The following is a 25,492-nucleotide window of genomic DNA, read 5'->3' on the forward strand; positions in this document are numbered from 1 at the left end:
CATAATTACTTTAAAAACTGCAAATTTTAATATTAAAACCTGAAGTCAGACGCAATAAAAATATATATTTTTTAAAATGTAGATGCATCCTTGTAAATCATAACTAATACTCTAACTAATGTAGAAGTCTGTCACAAAAGATTATGCATGAGCAGCTTTAGTTTAATTTAATGCTACACGTTACATTCTAACTAAATGAGAATATAGATATGGAAATCAATGGATATCTCAAACAGAAGCAATAATGACATGAGCACCATATCTGCAGTTTGTTTTCAATGCAAACACAGTTCAGTTCAGTGTTAGTGAGAATGAAATGTGAATGCAATGAGAATCTGTGAGTAAACATGATCGCTGGTCTGGAGAGACTAGACAGAGATAGGAATGGACAGGGCTCTTCTGTCTTATAAATAGAGGTGACTGCATTCAGACATGTTGGCGGACATTCAGAACTGAAGGCGAGCTGTTACCAGACAGGCCTCTTGAGATATAATCGGCACTTTTAAAATGGGAAGGTGTTTTAAAGGAGTCATATCATAGCTATTTAGTAACATGATATTTATTTGCATTCGCTTTATTTATTTGACCATTTTTCATACTCACTATATGCCCCAGAACATATGCATGTTTCCGCCACGGAACAAAAACATAAAAGAAAACACAAAAGATATTTTTCTTCTTCTTCTTGGAATTCTGAGTTTAAATCTCACAATTCTGAGTTTTTTTCACAGAGTTCTTGAGTATGAATCTAACAGTTTTGACTTTTTTTCCTTAGATTTCTGAGTTGAAATCTCACAATTTGGACTTTTTTCTCTGAATTCTGAGTTTAAATCTGACAATTCTGACTTTATTTTCAGCTGAAGTCTGTACTTAAAAAATGCAAAATGGGATTTTGTATCTCGCAATCAAAGTTTACATCTCTGCAAATTTATATTTAGCAATTTTGACTTTTATTTTACAATTCTAAATTTAAATCTCACAAATAATTTTTTTTTTCTCTGAATTCTTAGTTTAAAACACACAATTCTTAGGTTTTTTTCTTGGAGTCCTGTGTTTAAATCTGACAATTCTGAGGGGTTTTTTATTCTGAGCTTAAGTCTCATGATTCAGAATTTTTTTTATATTTATTTTTTTTAATTCTGAGTTTAAATCTCACAATTCTGAGAGTTTTTTTGGGAATTCTGAATTAAAATCTCACGATTCAGTTTTTTTTTTTTGGGGGGGGCAGTTATTCTGAGTTTAAATCTCAAGATTCAGAATGTTTTTTTTTTGGTTTTGTTTTTTGGAATTCTGAGTTTAAATCTCACAATTAAGAATTTTTATTTATTTATTTATTTATTTTTGAAATTCTGAGTTTAAGTTTCACAATTCTGAGATTTTTTTTTTTTTTTTTTTTGGATTTCTGAGTTTAAATCTCAATTCTGACTTTATTTTCCTCAGACGTCTGCGCTTAAGTCTTGCAATTCTGCTTTATTTGTTGAGATAAAAAAAAATGCTAAATGGGACTTTTTATCTCGCAGTCTAAGTTTACATCTCTCAATTCTCACTTTTTCTCTAAGAATTGCAAGAAAAAAATACCTTTTTTCTTTCTTTTTTTTAATCTTTGCTGGAAATAAGTTTCTACAAGAACAAGATGTTTAGGGACCATTGTTCTTGAAATAATTCTGTCTATATGTTATAATGTTACATTATCTCCACAAAGCCCTCTTCATATTGTGATTGGTTCACATGTTGTCAGATGTATCATGCAAACACAAGTTCGCTCTGATGAAATCTGGTGCCTTGTTAAATAACATGACCACTGATTAGCATCAGCATTCATCTGATATCATATTTGTTTGTTTGTTTATTGTTAATTATAGACATAACTGTGATCAGTTTGATTGTTTAATTATGCAACTGTACTGGAAACTTTAACATACGGGAAGCAATTGTGGGCAATGTTTCCAAAAACCTTTTTGTAAGTTTTCTTTAATAAGTATGAAAGCATAAATGGGGCACATTCACAGATGATCTCTGGAAATAAGTTCAGTCGTAATGATGTGTTTTATAGGAATACAAGGTGTCGAGCTTTGAGCAGAGGCTACTGAGTGAGATCGAGTTTCGTTTGGAAAGAACTCCAGTTGAAGAGTCGGACGATGAAGTTCAGCACGATGAAATTCCCTCGGGAAGATGCATCGCGCCCATCTTCGACAAGAAACTGAAGCACTTCAGAGCTGTGGAAGGGATTCCTGTCACATTTACCTGTAAAGTTGTTGGAATTCCAGTTCCTAAAGTGAGTTTTTGACAGCTTGTGATGTTATTGCAATGCATGCTCAGAATTTAGAAATAACACTTTTATTGTGTTCACTATCATTCAATGTTTGGGGTTGGTAAGACTTTTCTTTTTTCTGTGTGTGTGTGTTTTTGAAATTAGTCTCTTCTGCTCACAGAGGCTGCATTTATTTGATCAAAAATACAATTAAAATAGTGAAATATTTAAACAATTCAAAATATATATTTTATATGTGATTATAGTTAAACTCTAATTTATTTCTGTGATGCTCCGCTGTATTTTCAGCATCATTCCTCCAGTCTTCAGTATCACATGATCTTCAGAAATTATGAAAATATGATGTTTTACTGCTCAAGGAATATTCATTATTATTATCAATGTTTAAAACATAATTTTTTTGTGGAAACTGTGATACATTTTATCTCTCAGGATTCTTTGATGAACAGAAAGTATATTTTTGAAATAGAAATCTTTAGTAACATTATAAATGTCTTTACTGTCACTTTTGATCAATTTAATGCATCCTTGATGAATAAAGTACTTTTATATCGCTGAAAAATCCGCATTAGTGCTTGTAGATTAAAAAATTAATTTCAATTTTCAAGCATAGCAGAAACATAAATCTAGATGTTGATTTTGTCCTTTTCACACAGGTTTACTGGTTTAAGGATGGAAAGCAGATTTTGAAGAGAAACGAGCACTATAAGAAGATCAGAGAGGGAGATGGGATGTGTTCATTACACATAGAAGCTGTCACGAGTGACGATGATGGCAATTATACAGTCATGGCAGCGAATCCTCAGGTAACATTAGGAGAAAATCATCAGGAATGACTGTGAATCCTAGTTTAAATGACAGTCAAGCCTGATTTCATGTTCACAGGGAAGAATAAGCTGCTCTGGCCATTTGATTGTCCAAACAGGTCCTGTGCGAAACCGGCCCATGGTTCACTCGCAGAGGTGAGCCGCATCAACGCTCAGTTTTCATACACATATATGACTTAAGAAGTCTTTTCTGTTCATCAAGGCTGCTTTTATTTGATCAGAAACAGAAAAAAACTGTAATCTTCCAAAATGTTATTACAACATAAAATAATGATTTCTACTGTAAAATCCTTTCAAATATAATTTATTTCTGTGATGCAAAGCTGAATTTTCTCCAGTCTTCAGTGTCACATGATCTTCAGAAATCAAGAAGTGATAGCAAAGATTCATATTGTCACAAAATGTATATTTTAAATAAATCCTGTTCTTTTTAACTTTTCATTTCTCAAAGAATACTGAAAAAGTATCGCAGTTTCCAAAAAAAAAATAAAAATATTTGGCATAATTCTAATAATAAATCATCATATTATTCTGATTTCTGAAGATCATGTGACACCGAAGACTGGAGAAAATTCAGCTTTGCATCACATAAATAAATTATATTTTAAAGGATTTTAAAATAGAAACCATTATTTTATATTGCTTTAATATTATGTGAGATAGTTGTTTTTGTTTTTTGATCAAATAAATGCAGCCTTGTATTGAGCAGAAGAGACATTACAAGTCTTACTGATCCCTGAATAAAGTAGTTTTCCAGCTTCAATAGCTGACAAAGAGACCCGTTTTATAGACTTGTATGTGTAATATTTCTGTTTTCCCCAGAGTCCGAGCGCGTGTACAGGAAGTGGAGGGCGAGCCGGCTCAAGAGCGCTTCTTTCGTCCGCACTTCCTGCAGGCTCCAGGAGACATGTCCGCTCACGAGGGACAGCTCTGTAGGTTAGACTGCAAGGTACTGGACATATTCCAGCTAGATGTGATCCCAACACGTATCTGAGCACTTTAAAATGTCTGAACATGGTTGCATCAGGAGTCCTAGCAGACTTAATAAACAACATCCCTTGACAAGACAAGTACACTTTACCATACTATTGAAACAACTACTTCAAGGGTTAGTTCACCCAAAAATCTAAATTATGTCATTAATGACTCACCCTCATGTCGTTCCAACACAGTGAGACATCCGTTTATCTTCGGGACACAGTTTAAGATATTTTAGATTTAGTCCGAGAGCTCTCAGTCCCTCCATTGAAGCTGTGTGTACGGTCTACTGTCCATGTCCAGAAAGGTAAGAAAAACATCATCAAAGTAGTCCATGTGACATCAGAGGGTCAGTTAGAATATTTTGAATCATCGAAAATACATTTTGGTCCAAAAATAGCAAAAACAACGTCTTTATTCAGCATTGTCTTCTCTTCCGTGTCTGTTGTGAGAGAGTTCAAATCAAAGCAGTTTGTGATATCCGGTTCACGGATTTCATTTACTCAAACAGTACACTGACTGAACTGCTGTGAAGAGAGAACTGAAGATGAACACCGAGCTGAGCCAGATAACGAACAAGAGATTGACTCGTTCTTGAGTCAAGAAGCGTTTCTGTCAGACGCGTCCGATTCGAGAACCGAGGAGCTGATGATACTGCGCATGTGTGATTCAGCGGGAAGCAGACCGACACAGAGCGTCTGAACCGAACTGATTCTTTTGGTGATTGATTCTGAACTGATTCTGTGCTAATGTCATGAGCGCGGGTAAACCGAAGGCTTGAATCAAGGACAATCATCACCAATGACGCCATTACGTCGAGTGCAAAAGAACTGGTAAACCGTTTTCTTCAACCGGTTTATTGAATCGAACTGTCCGAAAAAACGGTTCTTGACTCGTGATTCAAAATATTCTAACTGACCTTCTGATGTCACATGGACTACTTTGATGATGTTTTTCTTACCTTTCTGGACATGGACAGTAGACCGTACACACAGCTTCAATGGAGGGACTGAGAGCTCTCGGACTAAATCTAAAATATCTTAAACTGTGTTCTGAAGATAAACGGAGGTCTTACTGGTTTGGAACGACATGAGGGTGAGTTATTAATGACATGATTATGATTTTTGGGTGAACTATCCCTTTAAAGAAAATAGGCCTACTTTAAATAATATACTGAACTGCAAACTGAATATAATGTTTTTGACTCTATTAGTTGCATTGAAATTAAAATGTATTATAGTTTAAATTGATATTAAATGCAATTATTTAAACTTAAGAAGGTAGGACTTACGTCTATCTTTTTCAAAATTAATGCATCTGACAAAGATAAACTAAAATATTCTTGTATGTTGTAAACTTGTATGTCATGTATTTAAAACAATGATTGATTTACAACAGTGTTATTTTAGTATCATTACAGTTTTTGATTACATCAGTTTTTAGTTTGATATTTTCCATTTTCATTTCAATTTAAACATTTTAGTGATTTTTTTTTTGTCTATATAGTTTTATTAATTTGTATCATTGTTTAGTACATTGAGTTTAAATAAATTAAAATAAGAAATAAAAAATAACTGAAATAAAATAACATTTTATATTTTATTTCAGTTTACATCCATTTCATTTCAAGCAAAAAAAATTATTTATTTATATATATATTTTTTATGGTTTTAATATCAGTTTTAGTTTTCTGTAATAACCCTCACAATATATTTTAAAATAAAAAGTCTAATTTGACATACAATCTCACTTAGGTGCATTAAGAAACATGCCCCCGGTTTCACAGACAAGGCTTAAGCCTAGTCCTAGACTAAAATGTAAATCTGAGCTGTTTTATCGAAAAGAAACTTGCACCGACTGATCTTAAAACATGTCAGTGCCTTTATTTTGTCTTAAGATGCACACCAGTAATACTTTTTTCGAAGGAATGTTTATAAAAATTACTTAAATGTCCTAATTGAACTATGGCCTAATCCTGGTTTAGGCTAAGCCCTGTCTATGAAACCGGGCCATGGTCACTTAAGTTAAGTTAAGCTTTGTGTTTCGTTGTATCATTTAAAACTATTTAAATTATTTTTGTTTCGTTTCAAAATGCTTGAAAAGGGACTGAAGTGTCCAAGTACTTTTTGGGACAGCTGTCTGTTATCATGCACACCAGTAAACTGATAGCTCATAAATATCAGCTTATCTTTTTAAGCACGTATCACACATGCATACTTCAATAAGCCGACAGAAAGCAGGTTAAAGTAGAGCTGTAATCGGGCATTAAAAGTTAGGCCCGACAGGACCCGAGCCCGACAAGTAAATTTTGATTGACAGCTTTTTAAAAGCCCGAACCCGTTTACAGCCTGACATTATTCAAATGTGCGCGCACACACAGCTCTTTTGCCTTTTGTCAAGAAAGAGTCATTTATACATGTTTTAACATAATTTATTCATAACTAACGTAGACTAGACCACTTGGAAGTTGGAATAAAGAAATAAAGTAAGTCCTCTGTGCCATCGTAACATCTCAGCATTCTAGACAAAGGCTCATTTACCCTATAAATAGACCAACGCACCAATAAAAACGAGTCATTTTTAACAAATTAAATCAAGATACATTTTAAATTAAGATGGGTATTTGGCAATAACGAAATTAAGATAAAGGCCCCACCGGATTTGCTTCGCACTAGCAGATGATATTTAATAAAAGAATAATGCCAACATTAGAGTAAATACTCTGTCCAGATATGCATTTAAGACTCTGTGAATATTTAGTTATCATTTGAAAAACCTTTACTCACAGAGATTAGGCTAAGCCTACATGTTTTTGTGGAGGAAAATGATTGAATCCACTGTAGATGGCACTGCTGCTGCTACTGTAGGTGACATAGAGGGAGACCGCTGACAGACCAGGCTGTCTTCACGACAACAATATCTATACTTCATGTTGAACATAAATATAAAGCCTACTGATAAAGTACAGGTGCAATATTTGAAAATCGATCATTATTAATTTATTTTTTAAATTACATTTATATCTGAATATATGTCAACCTATAGACTTTCAAACATCAAAGTGTCATGAATTAATATGTATTTGTGTACAAAATGACATATAAACATATTTTCCTATTCTATTTTGCCTGGAAACGCTTCCAACACGCTTGCGTGTCGCGTGCAAAATAGGCGTCGGTTCTATTTCTAGCATGCGCGCGTTTTCCGCGCGGTTCACGCAGGCAGTCTGCAAGCTCTAACCTATTAACATGGAAGCCGAATTAAAAAATTCTCGCGCTAATCGAAACACATCACATGACCGCTCGTTTACCTCGCAAACCAGAGCGCGAGCCCGAGTCCGCGTAAAATGATATAAATTAAGATAAATTAAATAAATTAAGATCTTCAGCTCTAGGTTAAAGTGTTTACATGCAGGGGCGTAGCAAGCTTTTCAAAAGGGCGGGGGATTGATGTGGTTTGTTTTTAAATAATAAAAACGATTAATACAGTGACAGAGGGGTACAAAATGCAGGGCTTAAAGGTCTCCGGGACTGTGCCGGATTTCTGGCTTGCAGCGTTTGCCTGGGAAAAAAAATAATCCTACATTTAAAAAACAAAAATCAGAAAAGGGGAGAAAAAAAAATGCCCACACAAAGCGTTTTCTCTGGTGGTATAAATAATGTTACAATTTACTGTTTTTAAACATTAAAATAATATACACTTTTTTTTCATAGTTCTTCAACAGGTATGCAAACAATGTCATCATTTCTCACTTTTTTTCTCCTCAACAGGTAACGTTACAATCAAACACAACAGGTATCCACAAAAGTACTGACACAGACAATGCTCAAAATATCAAAATCAGTTGCACTGGCAATGAACCCATAAATACACTGCTTAACAATGGCAGTTTGCCCCCCCCCCCCTCGTCAATTCCCTGCCTTCTTCATCACAGTTATGTTATACATTGCATGCCACATAACGTTACATAACATCTCGGTTACGTATGTAACCATGGTTCCCTGAATAGGGAACGAGATGCTGCGGTGACGTCACCTGCTATGGGAACACCCCTCGGTGTGACGAATGTCTGAAGCCCTATACCATCCCGTCAATCCTATTGGCCAAATAGCGCTTGGCACCGCCCTACGCATACGTACGCATCGTATACCTGGGTGCCGCGCGCCATTTAACTCAGATTTCATGACTGAAGAAGAAGAATGCTATCAAGGTACGGCACGGCCAAGACCGCAGCATCTCGTTCCCTATACAGGGAACCATGGTTACATACGTAACTGAGATGTTCCCTTTCATAGGTCACTTCGATGCTCTGGTGACGTCACCTGCTATGGGAACGCTATACCATAACGCCTGACGTACCTGATAGCTGGGATCCAAGGAAGCATCTGCTCAAGCGGAGAGAACCCGGGAGCCAGGAGCCATCCTCACATCCAGACTGTAAGACTTGATAAAAGTGCTCGGTGAGGACCAACCTGCCGCAGCACAGATATCATCCATAAAAGATCCACTGAGAAAAGCTCGAGAAGAAGCCACTGCTCTCGTGGAATGAGCTTTATCTCCTAAGAGCGAAGCGAGCCCACGCGCCTCAAAGGCTAATGATATTGCCTCCACCAGCCAAAGTGACATGCGCTGTTTGTAACCACATGGCCTTTATTCTTATGTCCAAAACAGACAAACAGCTGGTCAGACTCACGCCATGGGGCAGTACGATCCACATAAGTCTTTAAAGCTCTCACAGGGCAAAGACATAGATCTCCAGACCCCTGCCTCCAGGACCACCTGCTGAAAGCAAAAGGGATTAGATGCGACCTTAGGGCCTCGGTCGCAACAACACCTTCACAGCGCCCGGTGCAAATTCCATGCATGAAGGTGAAACAGAGAGAGCCTGTAAATCCCCAACTCTCTTGAGGGAGGATAAAGCCATAAGAAGAATCGTCTTCAGAGTCAGGATTTTATCTGGTACAGTTTCCAAGGGCTCAAACGGATGCCCTGATAAACCGTGCAACACAATGGATAAATCCGATGAAGGAACTCGCACGGGGCGGAAAGGCCTCAGCCGTCGCGCACCCTGTATGAAACGAGAAACCAGTGGATGACGGCCCACCGAGGCACCATCTATATACTCGTGGTAAGCTGAAATGGCCGCCACGTAAACCTTAGAGTGGCTGGTGTCACTCCATCCGAAAAACGGTCCTAAAGGAACTCCAGTACTGAAGCCACTGGGCAGTAACTGGATCCATATTACGAATTTCACACCAGGTCGTAAACAGTCTCCACTTGAAAGCATATAAGCGTCTCGTAGAAGCTGCTCTAGAATTCAGTATAGTCTCGGTACTAAGAAAGACCGGGACATACTAACTCACTCCGCTCAGAGGCCACGCCCACAGTTTCCATAGATCTGGCATCGGGTGCCAAATCAGTCCCTGTGCTTGTTATAATAAATCCTGTCTGAGGGGAATCTCCCATGGAGAGCCCGCTAACAGACTGGTCAGGTCCGCAAACCACAGCTGTGTGGGCCACCATGGAGCCACCAGCAGCAGCTGTTCCACTCTGTCCAGCCGTATTCTGGATAATACCGCTGGGATCAAATGAATTGGGGGAAAAGCATACAAACTGGTCCTGGGCCAACTGTGAGCTAACGCATCCGAGCCCAAGGCGATGGGGGGCATAGGAAGAACCAAAGCGGGCAATGCGTAGTCATATTTGACGCGAATAAATCCACTCTCGCTTCTCCGAAAAACTGCCATAAGAGATTCACCGTTTGGGGGTGTAATCTCCATTCCCCTTGCTCCAGAGTCTGTCTGGATAGCAAATCCGCTCCGAAGTTCAAACTTCCGGGGACATGAACAGCTCGGATCGACAGAAATTTGTTCTGAGACCAAAGAAGAACAAGTCACGCCAGCCTGCACAGGGGGCGAGAGCATAATCCTCCCTGATGATTCAGGTATGACACAACCGCTGTTTTGTCTGATCTGAGGAGCACATGACGGCCGATCAGCAGATTCGAGAAATACTGGAGTGCCAACCTGTTTATGTGCCAACTGCGTTGCGCCGCTGTCCACACTCCGTGGGCTGGGCGCCCTTGACAAACAGCTCCCCAACCGGTCAAAGACGCATCCGTCGTGACGGTCTCTCGGAAAGCACAAATCCCCAGCCGAACCCCGGTTAGGAGAAATTCGGTTGACATCCATAGTTTTAACGACATCACACACCTCCGTGTCACCGAAATCGTCCGATGCGGAAGACAACGGGGTGAAATATTTCGTCTTTTCGTACACCATTGAAAAGGGCACATGTGAAGTAATCCCAGACGAATTACGGGGAATGCCGCTGCCATTAGACCTAAAAGTCTGAGGCACAATCTCACTGTCACTGTGCGACCTGCTTTGAAGCGCCGCACGCATTATGCAATCGACTGTGCGTGCGGGAGAGAAAGCTTTGCTGTCATCGCGTGAGAGTCCAAGTCTATTTCCAGAAGGTTATCCGTTGAGAGGGGATTAAAACACTCTTCTGGAAATTTGTGCGTAAGCCCAGGATGTTTAAATGATTCAGCACAAGATCCCGATGAGAGTGTGCTTGAGTCTGCGATTGCGCTAACACCAGCCAATCGTCTAAGTAGTTCAAAACACGGACGCCCTGGAGCCGCAACGGGGCCAGAGCTGCGTCCATGCATTTTGAGAAAGTACAGAGAGCCAGAGCTAAGCCAATGGGAAGAACGCGGTATTGATACGCTTTGCCCTCTTTGGTTCCTCTTTTGGTCTCCACTTGAAAGCATATAAGCGTCTCGTAGAAGCTGCTCTAGAATTCAGTATAGTCTCGGTACTAAGAAAGACCGGGACATACTAACTCACTCCGCTCAGAGGCCACGCCCACAGTTTCCATAGATCTGGCATCGGGTGCCAAATCAGTCCCTGTGCTTGTTATAATAAATCCTGTCTGAGGGGAATCTCCCATGGAGAGCCCGCTAACAGACTGGTCAGGTCCGCAAACCACAGCTGTGTGGGCCACCATGGAGCCACCAGCAGCAGCTGTTCCACTCTGTCCAGCCGTATTCTGGATAATACCGCTGGGATCAAATGAATTGGGGGAAAAGCATACAAACTGGTCCTGGGCCAACTGTGAGCTAACGCATCCGAGCCCAAGGCGATGGGGGGCATAGGAAGAACCAAAGCGGGCAATGCGTAGTCATATTTGACGCGAATAAATCCACTCTCGCTTCTCCGAAAAACTGCCATAAGAGATTCACCGTTTGGGGGTGTAATCTCCATTCCCCTTGCTCCAGAGTCTGTCTGGATAGCAAATCCGCTCCGAAGTTCAAACTTCCGGGGACATGAACAGCTCGGATCGACAGAAATTTGTTCTGAGACCAAAGAAGAACATGTCACGCCAGCCTGCACAGGGGGCGAGAGCATAATCCTCCCTGATGATTCAGGTATGACACAACCGCTGTTTTGTCTGATCTGAGCAGCACATGACGGCCGATCAGCAGATTCGAGAAATACTGGAGTGCCAACCTGTTTATGTGCCAACTGCGTTGCGCCGCTGTCCACACTCCGTGGGCTGGGCGCCCTTGACAAACAGCTCCCCAACCGGTCAAAGACGCATCCGTCGTGACGGTCTCTCGGAAAGCACAAATCCCCAGCCGAACCCCGGTTAGGAGAAATTCGGTTGACATCCATAGTTTTAACGACATCACACACCTCCGTGTCACCGAAATCGTCCGATGCGGAAGACAACGGGGTGAAATATTTCGTCTTTTCGTACACCATTGAAAAGGGCACATGTGAAGTAATCCCAGACGAATTACGGGGAATGCCGCTGCCATTAGACCTAAAAGTCTGAGGCACAATCTCACTGTCACTGTGCGACCTGCTTTGAAGCGCCGCACGCATTATGCAATCGACTGTGCGTGCGGGAGAGAAAGCTTTGCTGTCATCGCGTGAGAGTCCAAGTCTATTTCCAGAAGGTTATCCGTTGAGAGGGGATTAAAACACTCTTCTGGAAATTTGTGCGTAAGCCCAGGATGTTTAAATGATTCAGCACAAGATCCCGATGAGAGTGTGCTTGAGTCTGCGATTGCGCTAACACCAGCCAATCGTCTAAGTAGTTCAAAACACGGACGCCCTGGAGCCGCAACGGGGCCAGAGCTGCGTCCATGCATTTTGAGAAAGTACAGAGAGCCAGAGCTAAGCCAAAGGGAAGAACGCGGTATTGATACGCTTTGCCCTCTACACTTTGTGTCTCTTGATGATCTGAATATGAAAGTATGCATCCTTCAGATCGATCGTTACAAACCAGTCGTTTGGTTGTATCTGAGACAAAATAGACTTTACCATCAACATCTTGAATTTGCTCGGCCTGAGTGTAAGATTCAGACGGCGTAAATCTAGAATGGGTCGCAATCCGCCGCTTTTTTTTTGTTTTTTTTTGGTACCACAAAATAACGGCTGTAAAACCCTGACTCCATCTGAGAGGGGTGTACTTCTTCTATAGCACCTTTGCTCAGCAGAGCTGACATCTCCTGTCGCAGCACCGCTATTTCCATCGGTTCCACCACCGTGGAAAGAATTCCGCAGAAAGGAGGCGGGCCTCTTCGAAACTGAATGATGTATCCGTGACAAATTGCGCGTAACACCATAGAGAAATGTCGGGCAAGCGTTCCCACGCGGTCCGAAATAATACTAGCGGTCTCAGATTTTCCGCTTCCTGCAACGCTGTCATACACGTTAAAATGTCCGGGCACGAAAAGCTTGTGGCGTTCGTGCACAGGGGAAGTGTATGCGTAAGAACCGTTGCGTCTTGTTGTGTATAATCCTGAAACGTGTCCACGGCAGGAATTAGGCCAACAGATTGAACATCGGGCTCTGCCGCTAGCGAAAAAGCGGTGGCTGTGCGAGCCGTCATAAACGGGTCGTCTGTGCAGGACCCTTGAATCGCCCATTCGAATTCTGAAAGCTGGATTGCGCAGAGTGTCTGAGGGAACGTTTGGCGTTACAGCTCAATCCAATGCTGCTAGAAGCGCTGTTTGCTGCGAGGCAGTCAATGTTAGAGTGTGGGGACTGCAGTGAGAGGGTTGGAGGGCACTCTCTAGTGGAGGGCACAGTCCCGGGCAAACAGGAAGGGAAGCGCATGCATCAAAGTCGCTGCGTTTCGTTGTGTATAATCCTGAAATGTATCCACGGCAGGATTTAATCCAACAAGATAAATATCAGGCCACGCCGCTAGAGAGAACGCGGTAGCTGTGTGAGCCGTCATAAACTGGCGGTCTTTGCCAGCCTCTTGTGCCGTCCCTCAAACTCTGAAGGCTGGATTGTGCAGAGTGTCTGAGGGGGCGCTCAAATGATAGCTCAGTTTAATGACGCTCGAGGTGCCTTTGCTGCGAGACAGTAAATGTTAGAGCGTGGGGGTTGAGGACGAGAGGCTTTCTCGTTAAGAACCGCCTTTTTTTTTTTTTTTAAAGAGAGTAGTGAAAAAGCGGGATCGCTGTAACAGCAGTCCGCCATGTTAGCAATGGGGGCGAAACCTGCGGCGTTCGTGACATGCGCTGTTAAGGCTGCTTCCAGGACCTCGAACAGGTACGTGAGAAGGGTAGCGGCTCACGAGGGGTGGGGGGGTGGGGGGGGTTAGTTTATCCACCACGCGGGTAGCCACATAAATAGCTCACTGAGTTAGGGGAGGCGCGTTTCTCCTGTCCGCTCAGAGGGAGAGAACCGCTGGTTGAACAAACAGTTTGAAAAAGCAAATCTGCTGATAAACACGCTCGAGTGGGGGAGAGTGAGCAAATGGGAAAACTCCAGTGAATCACTGCATTCATAGTCAAGCCGCACATATCGCCCCCTAACCAACACCTCGTGCGGGGCCTCGGCGACTGCAGAAGCGAAACGGTGGGGGTTAGACGCGAGGCGACTTATAGAAATACACTCCAGAGCGCGGATTCCTCTTTTTTTTTACTGTAGCCGTAGGCTATCACGGAGAGAACATGTAGAGAGGCTTCGAACGAACCTCTCATGAGTGCCTCCCCGTGATAAACCCATATACGGCTCTTACCTTTCGTTGACTCATCACGTCCGCGAAGAGGAGTTAACAATGCTCGTAGAAACCGCTGGAGAACGCGAGATGAATCCTAGGGCACAGATGATTCGCTTCCCTGAAGGAATGAAATCTGAGTGAAATGGCCAATAGGATTGGCGGGATGGTATAGGGCTTCAGACATTCGTCACACTGAGGGGTGTTCCCATAGCAGGTGACGTCACCGCAGCATCGAAGTGACCTATGAAAGGGAACCGAATTTAGCTAGCTGCTGAACAATATCCCAATAATAGCAATTATATATATATTTAATATATAATACCGAAAACACCCGACATGTCAACAAAACGATAACAGAACATCTTCCCAAACAAGCTTATTTAAAAACCTCGAAAGCATAAACACTCATTCAAAGTACCTGGAAAAGGGAGATGTAAATAAGCATAACCATAAGTTCCCGCCTCCTCAGCACGAGCTGACCGATAACTGCCCAAAAGAGGCGGGACTTAAGGCAGAACAGCCAATCATCAGCCGGTAAGAGACAAAAAACTACCTGTGACCAGTCGACATGATTTATGCTTAAGATATTTAAGACCTTACTCAGAACAGAGAAAAGGTTTATGAAGCATAAGAACGTGGATGTAAACACACTCAGAGATAAATAAGATATTCATGGCCTGAACCCTCTTCTGCTGTTTAGGTGAGTGGGTTACCTCACCCTGAGATCATGTGGCTTCTCAACGGGAAGCCCATTTATCCAGACCTCACTCATCGAATGCTCGTGAGAGAAAACGGCATCCATTCTCTAGTTATTGACCGTTTGACTCAAGCTGATGACGGGACGTACACCTGCATCGCCTCAAATAAAGCTGGACAGAGTTCATTCAGCCTCCAGCTCAAAGTCGTGGGTAAGAGCCGGATCTTTCTCCATTGTCTTCTTCACATTAAAGTTCTGGAGAACCCTTTTCTGCCACAAAAGTGCTTTAGTTAATCACAATCATGACTTCATAGACATGAGTCAGAATTATGTGATTGACATTTATAATTACGAAAATAAATGGCATAGTGAGTTATCATGAGACGAACGTTTTTATGACTTTGGATATCATAGCCTATTAAAATTGTGCTTTGGTAAATCATAAAATAAAAAATAAAAACATGCTTTTTGTAAATCATATATATTACTTATAATGTCTTAGTTATGACATAAGTCAAAAATATAAGATAGAAATGTATAATTTTGACAAATAATTTTTTTAATTATGGCAATTGCAAGTCATCATGAGATGAAAAGTCATAATTATTAACAATAAAAATTACTGTCTTTATGAATTAGTATATCAGGCTAAGATTGTTCTTTGGTAAATCATAAAATTAAAATCATAAAGTAAAAATAATGTGGTTTGGTAAATCGTTTTTATGGCTTAGAATGTCATAGGTATGACATAATTCATAATTATTATGATATAGAAAATTATGACAAAAAAAGTCATCATGAGATGAAAAGTCATAAATATGACAATATGACTTGGTATATAATAATTGAACTTATTATGATGACTTTAAATTAAATAAATAAATTAAATAAATGTAATTTATGATGACGTTGTCTCATTATATTGACCTTTTATGTCATCATTTACTTTATCATAAATTCATGCCAGTTTTGAATTTCTCACAATTATGACTATTATGCATATGAAAATGTTTGCATTACTTTTCCTCAATTCCTCAATTATGCCAATATAAGACTTGTCTCATAAATTCAAATTCAGAATTATAAACTTTTTGTCACAATTTCTACTTATGTCATAACTTATATCAGTAGACTGAATGTTTTTAGATTATTTTTATATTGTTCTAATAATTAAACATAAAACATAGAATTTAACTAGTATATCATATTCCATCTAAAACTATTTTTAAAAGTGTTTATTATTATTATTTTAGGATTATTTAGATTATTATCTTATTTTTATATCATTCTAATAATTAAACATAAAACATTAAGAAATTATAAAACATTAAAACTATTATGGATATGAGTATTTTTGCATTAGTTTTCAGTTCCCTAATTATGCCAATATAAGACTTGTCTCATAAATTCGAACTTTTTATCTAATAATTCACATGAAATAATTTTTTATAACTTATAATTATAAAAAAAGTTTAACTTTTTGTCATAATTTCTACTAATGTCATAACTTATTCCATGAGACTGAATATTTGTGACTTATGTTATCATTTTGACTTGTCGGCATTTTTTGTTGTAATTATAATTATTATCTCAATAATAAAAATTATAATGTATCTCAATACTTTATCTAATAATCATGACTTTTATGTCAATTATAATGTATCTTAATGCTTTATCTAACAATGATTACTTTTCATGTAATAATTTTCTCATGAAACGGAATATTTTTGACTTTTTTGTCGTAATTTACTTTTTATGTCGTAGTTATAATGCATCTCAATGGTTTATCAAATAATGATGACTTTTTATGTCATCGTTTCGGCTTGTCGATTGTTTCATTAAATCACAGTTGCGAGTCATAAAGTCAGAATAGTGAGATTCAAACTCGTGATTGTAAGAAAATTGTCTTTTTTTTGTGTGTTTTTTCAGAATTGGACTCACAGGTCTGAGAAAAGAAGCCAGAATTGCAGGTTTATGTCTTATATGATAACAGAAATATTGAACCCTCTTTTTCTCTGTCAAACGAACACATGCAGAAAAAGCGCAGAAGCAGGCGCCTGGTTTTGTGGAGAAGCTGCAGAACACAGGCATCGCTGAGGGCTCCTCGGTGCGTCTGGAGTGCAGAGTCGTGGGGATGCAACAGCCGCTCATCTACTGGAAGAAAGACAACGACACCATCTCTCACTCAGTGGACAGAGTCAGGTGAGCCATGAAGCCAGAGACTTCAACACTGGGACAGTTTATATCATGCATTTATGAAGTTCACATTCTGTGTCTCTGTTATCCCAGCATGCATCAGGACACCACAGGTTATGTTTGTCTAATGATTCAACCGACCAGGAAGGAAGATGCTGGCTGGTACACCGTCTCTGCAAAGAATGAGGCAGGGATTGTATCATGTACAGCCAGACTAGACATATATGGTGAGTCAGTCATATCTTTTAATATTTCAGCACTATAAATCGTTACCCTTAACTAGGTGGTGAGAAATTTAAAGAGACCTAAATTAAACTCCATCTAAAATTATTTTAAAAGTGTTGTATTTTTCAATTATTTTTATATTATTGTATTTTATATTATTTTTATATTATTCTAATAATTAACATAAAACATTAAAATAAGCTAGTAAATCATACTCCATCTGAAACTATTTTAAAAGTATTTTGTATTATTATTTTTATATTATTATATTTTAGATTATTATTATATTATTTTTATATTTTTCTAAAAATATTATATATAGAAATTATTTTAGGATTATTTTTATATTATTATATTGTATATTATTTTTATATTGTTCTAATAATTAAACATAAAACATTAAATTAAACTAGTATATCATACTCCATCTAAAACTATTTTAAAAGTGTTTTATTTAAATTATTTTAGGATTATTTTTATATTATTATATTTTATATTATTTTTATATTGTTCTAATAATTAAACATAAAACATTACATTAAACTAGTATATCATACTCCATCTGAAACTAATTTAAAGGTTTTTTTTTTTGTTATTATTATTTTTGGATTATTTTTATATTTTTGTATTTTAGATTATTATTATATTATTCTTATAATTAAACATAAAACATTAAATTTAACTAGTACTCCATCTAAAAATATTTTAAACATAATATTTCTCATTATTTTAACAAATTATTCTAATAATTACAAAATAAAAACTACTATATTATACTCCATATAAGACTGTTTTAAATTGAATTTTTATGATTATTTTTCTAATAATTAAATTAAATCCCACTACTACACCTAAATCTATTTTAAACATTTTTTTCTAATTATTTTAAGAAATAATTATAGTAATCAGACATTAAACCGCTATATTATACTTCATCCAAAACTACTTTTAACATAATTGTTCTAGTTATTTTAGACATAACTAAATATTGAAAAAAAAAAATCATATATATATATATATATATATATATATATATATATATACATACAGTGCATGTTTTTATGACCCTTATATACAGTATAAATATAGACATAACATTGTATTTTATAGACATAATGTTTGTATTTTAATCAATTAATTTTTCATACTGCAGTGCACTGCAAAAAGATGATAAATAAGATTTGTAAAAACAATTCTGAATATGCTCTCTCTCTTATGCAATTATATGACATTTAACCCCAAAATGCTAAAAGATGTAGTTCTGTCAACTATCTGACTACAAATATATAATACAGAAGATTTTCAGTAACAGATACTTCCAAACGTGTTGTTTTCTGCAGCTCAGTGGTATCAGCACGTTCATCCACCGATGAAGAAAACACAGCTCAGCAGGAGTCAATACCCTGCTCTCACAGGCCAGGGTCTGGATATAAAGTCAGCCTTTCCCTTGAGTGACAACGGCCTCGACATATCCTCTGCCTCCCAACCCGAGCGAGCGGCAGAAAGTGAGGAGCTGTAGACGCTCGCAGAAGAGCAAACAAGGATCTGATGTCTCTGTGTTCGTTTGTAGTTAAAATAAAACTGTTCTCGCCCTCAGATCCTCCGAGATTAGGATGAGTTTGTTTCTTCATCAGATTTGGAGAAATGTAGCATTGCATCACTGCAGTGAATGGGTGCCGTCAGAATGAGAGTCTCACAAGTAATCCACAGCACTCCAGTCCATCAGTGAACATCTGGAGAAGACAAAAGATGAAACAAATCCAGCATTAAGACGATTTTAACTCAAATACTAGTCCTCTATCCTTAACCCTTTCCCTGCAGTTGACGAGTTATCTCGTCTTTTAGAAGACAGCGCTTTCCCCGCCATTGATGAGATTTTACGGCTTTTCGTGTTTTCACTGTTATACACTTGGGGGCGCTATCACACATCTTCTGAACAAAAAAACGGAGAAACAGTGACTTCCCATGTAAACAGATGCATATGATAAATAATGCGATTCCTCAGCAATATAAATGAAAACTGCAAGATGATAACGAGTGAAATGTTGATCCAGGAAGTGGTGTATATCTGTGGAAGCTCTGGAGATGTTGATGGAAGCGATTTACAGGATTTATGCTTTGATAATCGTTCTGAATATTATCCAGATGTTAATTTTCTCACCTTTTTGCTCAGATCTATACATTTTTATGAAACCCACCTATGTTCAAGTGTTGTTAAAAAAGAATGCTTTAAGCATGAGTAAAACTGATTTTTTTTGTTGTTTTTTTTAAAGTTGAGGCTTTGATCTTTATTTTGATGTGTTGAATATTCACATATACATACAGCAAAATATAATGGAGTCCATCAAATTTGAGTGAAAATTATCAAAATCGCTGGCAGTGGCTTGCAACTTTTTTTCAAAAATGCTGGTGGGGAAAGAGTTAACACTTCTGGTCTGAATCAGGAGAGAAATCTGCACAGATCAAGCTCCGTTTCAAAAGCTCTAAACAAATATGTGTCTGGATTTTGATGTGAGAGACAACAGGAGATGCACTTTCTCACTCTGACTCTCATTCTGACGGCACCCATTCAAAGTGATGCAATGCTTAAGAAACAAACTCATCTATGTCTTGCATGACCTGATGGTGAGCACATTTTCAGTAAATGTTAAGTTAACGGCTGAACTATATCTCTAAGATGATTTGGTCGATGAGCTTCTGGTTGTTTTTCCTGACTGCATTTAAACATTTTTGCACATAAATTTTTCCTTTAATTATGATAAAATTTGTGCCATTTGAGGCATTATGCAATTGTGTTCTTGTCTGTTTGTTTTTTGTTTTTTTGCTGTTCTGCATTTTAATCTGGTATTTTTGCTGGACTGTGTATGTGAGCTCCTTATCAACTTCTGGTATTGTTTCATGCTTCGGTGTGATAAAGAAAGCACGAGAGATTCAGAAAGCCAGATTTAGATCAATGAGATTAACTTGACAAATGTCACACTGTCATCTGATCCTAAATGAAGCTGAAACTGATCAAATCTATTGATAATCTATTTAATAAAGTACTACAGAAGATTCCCTTGCGTTGCATCTGGAAGGAAAAAAAATAATTTTGTCTTCTTTATATAATGAATACTGCTGCTTCAGATAATTCTCTGTATAGCAATATAACAGAATCTTACATTAATAAGATTATATATAAATTGTGAAAGTTTACAAAGCCAATGTATTGTTATACAATCACTAGAATACAGAAATGCAAATACTTAATTTGTTGAAAATGTACAACAGTTGTTTTTCTTGAAAATAAAGTTATATTTATTCAAACAAAGACTGTGTCTCTTCTTCAATGTGTTGCATTGCTAACAAACAGCACATTTTATTATTATTATTATTATTATTATTATTACTAATCGCTGCTAAAGAAAAAAAAAACATCCTGAACTTTTAATACATTATTAAAAAAATGATAGAAATATTATTGGAATTCATTTGTATAGAAATACAGTATAAAATTTATAGCTAATCATTTATTTTTAAACTTAGATTTCATATTAAGAGTATTCATATTATTCTTCATCATCTAAACTGTATGGAAATATGATGTCTAATCAAAACAATAGAAAGCAAATATATATATGATTTACACATTAGAACAGTAATTTATTAATATTATTTATCATTATTATTATTAAGCAGCCTGAACTATGAATACATATTTTTGGAATACACTTAAAATTGCAACAGAGTATATAATCAAATAAATAATTAAATTTTAAATTCAGATTTCATATTAAGAGTCCCCTTCGTCACCTAAAGAACGGTTTTTTTCTTCTTTTTTATAGTTTTTTAATTATTTAGTAAAAATAAAAACATTAAAATACGTATTAATATTATAATGTTGTTGTTTTTGTTGTTTTCGGAGCTCAAAAAAATCAGTCTAAATAGGAACCAATGACACTTTCTGCTGCGTTCCAGTCGGACTTTTTTAACAGAAGGAGCGACAAAAGCGATCCAAGGAATTATTTCTATTTCGATTATAATTTGTTCTCAGTTTCTAAATAAATTACACAGATGGCTGATGAAGATGATGATTACATGTCTGACGCTTTCCTGAAGCAAATGTGAGTTTAAAACACGTGGTTTTTTTAAATACCATCCTCTCGCTGTCAGAATGATTGCTGTTTGCGCATAAGAGTAAAACAAACATCTTAACGTTACATGTTTATAAATGAGAGGATTGTGTGATTTAGGTTCGTCAGATTAATTATGATGTGAAGATATGCTCATCAGAACAAAATGCACCATGGTTTTAATTTAATGATTTTAAAATTAGTGTAAATCTAATCAGTTTCCACAAATAATTACAGAAACACAAGTGCATTGAGATTTTAAAGTATAAAGACTGAAATAGTACAATGGAAAACTGAATATTGTAGAGAAAACAAATGCAAATGTTTAATTTCAGACTACTGATTATCAATAAACATGCATCACATGAAATGCTCCTCGTTGTGTCTTACTGATGTTTTGATGCTTTTACACCGACACAGCCCAGATGTTCGTCCTGGTGTACCAATGGTGAAGCGTCAGAAAGAAGCCATGAAAAAAGAGGCTCTACATAAAGAGAAGAATGCACAGAACCGGCAGAAGAGCTACAGAGAGCAGGAGAGAGAGAGTCGAGAGAGCGCACTGCAGAGCTCCATCAGCAGCCAGAATAAAGGCTTCGCTTTACTGCAGAAGATGGGATATAAAGCAGGACAAGGCCTGGGAAAACAGGGTCAGACATTCAGACTCTTAAACGGACTGTTTCGTGTTCAAAAAAGACACACTGCTGTTATGTAAGATTTGTAATGTGTTTTAAATAAGCCTCTTTTGCTCATCGAGGCTGCATTTAATTGATTAAAAATACAGAAAAGGCTGTAAAAAAAATCTGAAATAATATTTCAATTTAAAATAATGGTTTTCTATTTAAATATGCGTTAAAATATAATTTATAATGCTGAATTTTCAGCATCATTACTCTTCCGTGACACATGATCTTCAGAAATCAGAATAATATGATTATTTGCTGCAGTTTTTTTTTTTGGAACCTGTGATACTTTTTTCAGGATTCTTTGATTAATAATAAAGTTAAAAGGAACAGGGTTTGTTTAGGATATAAATCTTTTCAAACGACATAAGTCTTTATTATCACTTTTTATCAATTTGACACGTGCTTGCTGGATAAAAGCATTCATTTCTTTCAACAAAAAGAAAAGAAAGAAAGAATCCTGAAAAAAGTATCACAATATTAAGCAGAAATTCTAATAATCAGAATACTAGAATGATTTCTGAAGATCATGTGACACTGAAGACTGTTGGAATTCAGCTTTGCATCACAGAAATAAATTAAATCTTAAAGTTTATTAACATAGAAAACCATTATTTTAAAAAGCAATAATATTTCACATTTTTTACAGTTGTTTCTGTATTTCTGTTTAAATAAACACAGCCTTGATGAGCAGAAGAGACTTCGTGAAACACATTACAATCAGTGTAATATAGTTTTGTGTGTATTAATAAATGTTCTGTTCTGATGCTGCAGGTGCTGGACGCGTTGAGCCTGTTCCTCTGAATATCAAAACAGGTTCTTTTCTGATTCTTCATAGCAAGTGTTGATTATATAAGAGCGTGCTCAGAAAGGCTGATATGTGTCCCTGCTCTTGTCAGACAGAGGCGGCATTGGAATGGAAGAACTCAAGAAGAGGAAAGCAGACGAGGAGCTCCAGAACTACAGGAGAAAAGTGCAAATGAAGCAACAGGGAGAAAAGAAATCAATAGAGGATTTTAGGTATGACATCAAATCAAGCTGATGCTTTTAATCCTATAGAGCTACAGTATCATATTTAACATGCAAAGCCTCGATCTACTGTCACACACAATTTAATACATGCCACACAGCAGACTCTTTTAGCATGTAATCAGATTCCAAAAATCAAGGACTCATGATTAGAGTATATTAGATCTTATAATGCATGTGTATGAGTAACAGGTTTGTTACAGAGTGCGTAAGAGAACTGAAAGAGAGGAGCGTCAAACGCAGGGCGACCTGAGGAAGAGCCAGCGGGCCTGTGAGCAGCTCGACAGCCAGAAGGTCAGAAAGACTCGTTTTAAGGGTTAAATCTTAATTTGAAAATATTTGCATGAACGAAACTGAGGCTTCTCCGCATTTCATGTAACTAAAACAGAGCGGGCATACTCACCATGCACTATAATTATTTTAAGGGCATCACTGTTCCCAGAGACAGCTGGTACTGGCCTGAAGCATTGAAAGAGGAAGAGGAGGAGCTTCTGGAGGAGGAGGAGACCAAAGCAGAAGGAAGTGACGAGGAGGAGGAACTCACAGTGAGTTCATGGCACTCTCACTGCTCATAAAACTCTTTGAAAGTGTTTTTATTTGTCCTGTTGTTTTTTATGTTTGAGCTCGACGGATGCATTCCACAGTACAATTATTGCGTAAATTGTCAAATTCATTTTTTTTATTAATATATATATTTCTCTAAATAATGTGAATTGCAATATATAATTTTATTATATATACTGCCGGTCAAAAGTTTGGGATCAGGAAGATATGTGATGTTTTTTAAAAGTATCTTCTGCTCATCAAGGCTGCATTTATTTGATCAATAATACAGCAAAAACAGTAATATTGTGAAATAATATTGGAATTTAAAATAATGGTTTTCTATTTTAATATATTTTAAACTGGAATTTATTTCTGTGATGCTCCGCTGTATTTTCAGCATCATTCCTCCAGTCTTCACATGATCTTCAGAAATCAGAATAATATGAGGATTTCTTATCAGAATATTAGAATGAATATGCTGATAATAAATCTAAAATAGAATACTAAAATAGAATTCTAAAAAAAATCAGGATCAGAAAAATAGAATTAAAAAGAATTGTGATTCTTATCAGTGTTGAAAACCATTTTGCTGCTTTTATTTATTATATCACAAAAGTTTTAGAACTTTTTTCAGGATTCTTTGATGAATAAAAATTTAAAAAGAACAGCATTTATTCAAAATAGAAATCTAATCTAATCTTTCTTTTTGAAAGAAATGCTTTTACTCCGCAAGAATGTGTTAAATTAATAAAGTGATAATAAAGACTTATATTGTTAGAAGAAAAAAAAACTTTTTTTAGATAAACACTGTTCTCTTTAACTTAACCATCAAATAATCCTGAAAAAAATATCAGAAGTTCCAAAAAAAAAAAAAAAGCAAGCATCCCAACTGTTTCCAAAATCGATAAGAAATCCTCATATTATTCTGATTTCTGAAGATCATGTGACTCTGAAGACTGGAGGAATGATGCTGAAAATACAGCTGAGCATCACAGAAATAAATTACAGTATAAAGTATATTAAAATAGAAAATGGCTATTTTAAATGATGATAATATTTTCCAATATTACTGTTTTTACTGTATTTTTGGTCAAATAAATAGAGCCTTGATGACCAGAAGAAAACGGTTGTGTGTGTGTATATATAAATTGTACTTCTTTATTCATGGGAAGTGCCCTATGTGGGCCTCTGTGTATTAAAATGATTAAACTTGATTTGTATTATTATTTTGAAGCACTGTTATGTCGTTGTCTTTTCTTCCTAGCCTTTAGACAAGCTGCAGTTTCTCACCTCGTATCTGCGAGGAGCTCATTTCTACTGTATTTGGTGTGGAACGGCTTATAATGGTGAGAAGTGTTTATAACTGTAATAACTGTAATAAGCTGTTTATAACTGTTATAACTGTAATAAGTGTTTATAAGTGTAATAACTGTTTGAGCAGATACATGAATTATAAATCAACTAAAACCATTCTCATCTCCCAGATGAGGAGGATCTGGGCTCTAACTGTCCTGGTGACACGGCAGCAGACCACGACGACTAGAACAACCTGGAATAATATGCAGCACTTGTTTTTAATTTGCTTTTGATGTTTTTTTTTTCTTTTTTGCATGTCTGTGTTCAATGTTTATGTGCTCTTATTCATCTATTAAATGCTGCACCGATATTTTGATTATAATTGTGTGTATGAATGTGTTATAACCACGATGCATCACTTCTGCGTAACTGAATCTCAACCAATCACAAATGTGATTGTTATTCATTTCAATACTTTTTATTAATTATTTCATAGTGGTGTGGAGTGGACTGTTACAATACTGTTTTATTTGTAGATTAATTATAATCACTTTCTCCAGTTAGCCTAAAATACTTGTCGTAAAAAAAATTATGTGGTTTATTAT

At 37.0% G+C, this 25,492-nt stretch overlaps 2 protein-coding genes across 3 annotated transcripts in view; both read left to right on the forward strand.

Moving 5' to 3' along the window:
• Positions 1–20,534, forward strand: part of LOC132110379 (myopalladin-like) — a 37,571-nt gene extending 17,037 nt beyond the window's left edge. For both annotated transcript variants that reach the window (XM_059516935.1, XM_059516936.1), the window contains 8 exons: positions 2,054–2,275; positions 2,929–3,078; positions 3,158–3,234; positions 3,922–4,048; positions 14,807–15,014; positions 16,840–17,005; positions 17,093–17,226; positions 18,565–20,534. In XM_059516935.1, the coding sequence (XP_059372918.1) occupies positions 2,054–2,275; positions 2,929–3,078; positions 3,158–3,234; positions 3,922–4,048; positions 14,807–15,014; positions 16,840–17,005; positions 17,093–17,226; positions 18,565–18,743 (1,263 nt within the window). In that variant the 3' untranslated portion in view covers positions 18,744–20,534. The remainder of the gene's footprint in view (positions 1–2,053; positions 2,276–2,928; positions 3,079–3,157; positions 3,235–3,921; positions 4,049–14,806; positions 15,015–16,839; positions 17,006–17,092; positions 17,227–18,564) is intronic.
• A 639-nt stretch (positions 20,535–21,173) lies between these two features.
• gpatch11 (G patch domain containing 11) lies at positions 21,174–25,269 on the forward strand. Its single transcript, XM_059516926.1, has 8 exons — positions 21,174–21,327; positions 21,757–21,983; positions 22,791–22,832; positions 22,916–23,036; positions 23,249–23,339; positions 23,471–23,590; positions 24,856–24,937; positions 25,076–25,269. The coding sequence occupies exons 1-8, from the start codon at positions 21,278–21,280 to the stop codon at positions 25,132–25,134; spliced, it is 792 nt and encodes a 263-aa protein (XP_059372909.1). The 5' UTR covers positions 21,174–21,277; the 3' UTR covers positions 25,135–25,269.
• The last annotated feature ends 223 nt before the right edge of the window (positions 25,270–25,492 follow it).

Source organism: Carassius carassius, chromosome 30 (assembly GCF_963082965.1).
Source record: "Carassius carassius chromosome 30, fCarCar2.1, whole genome shotgun sequence".
NCBI lineage: Eukaryota > Metazoa > Chordata > Actinopteri > Cypriniformes > Cyprinidae > Carassius > Carassius carassius.

Coding starts and splice junctions, on each gene's coding strand:
- gpatch11 (XM_059516926.1), top strand. CDS start 21,278: ATGGCTGATGAAGATGATGATTACATGTCTGACGCTTTCCTGAAGCAA. Junction 23,037..23,248: donor AAATCAATAGAGGATTTTAG/GTATGACATCAA, acceptor GGTTTGTTACAG/AGTGCGTAAGAGAACTGAAA. Junction 24,938..25,075: donor GTGTGGAACGGCTTATAATG/GTGAGAAGTGTT, acceptor CTCATCTCCCAG/ATGAGGAGGATCTGGGCTCT.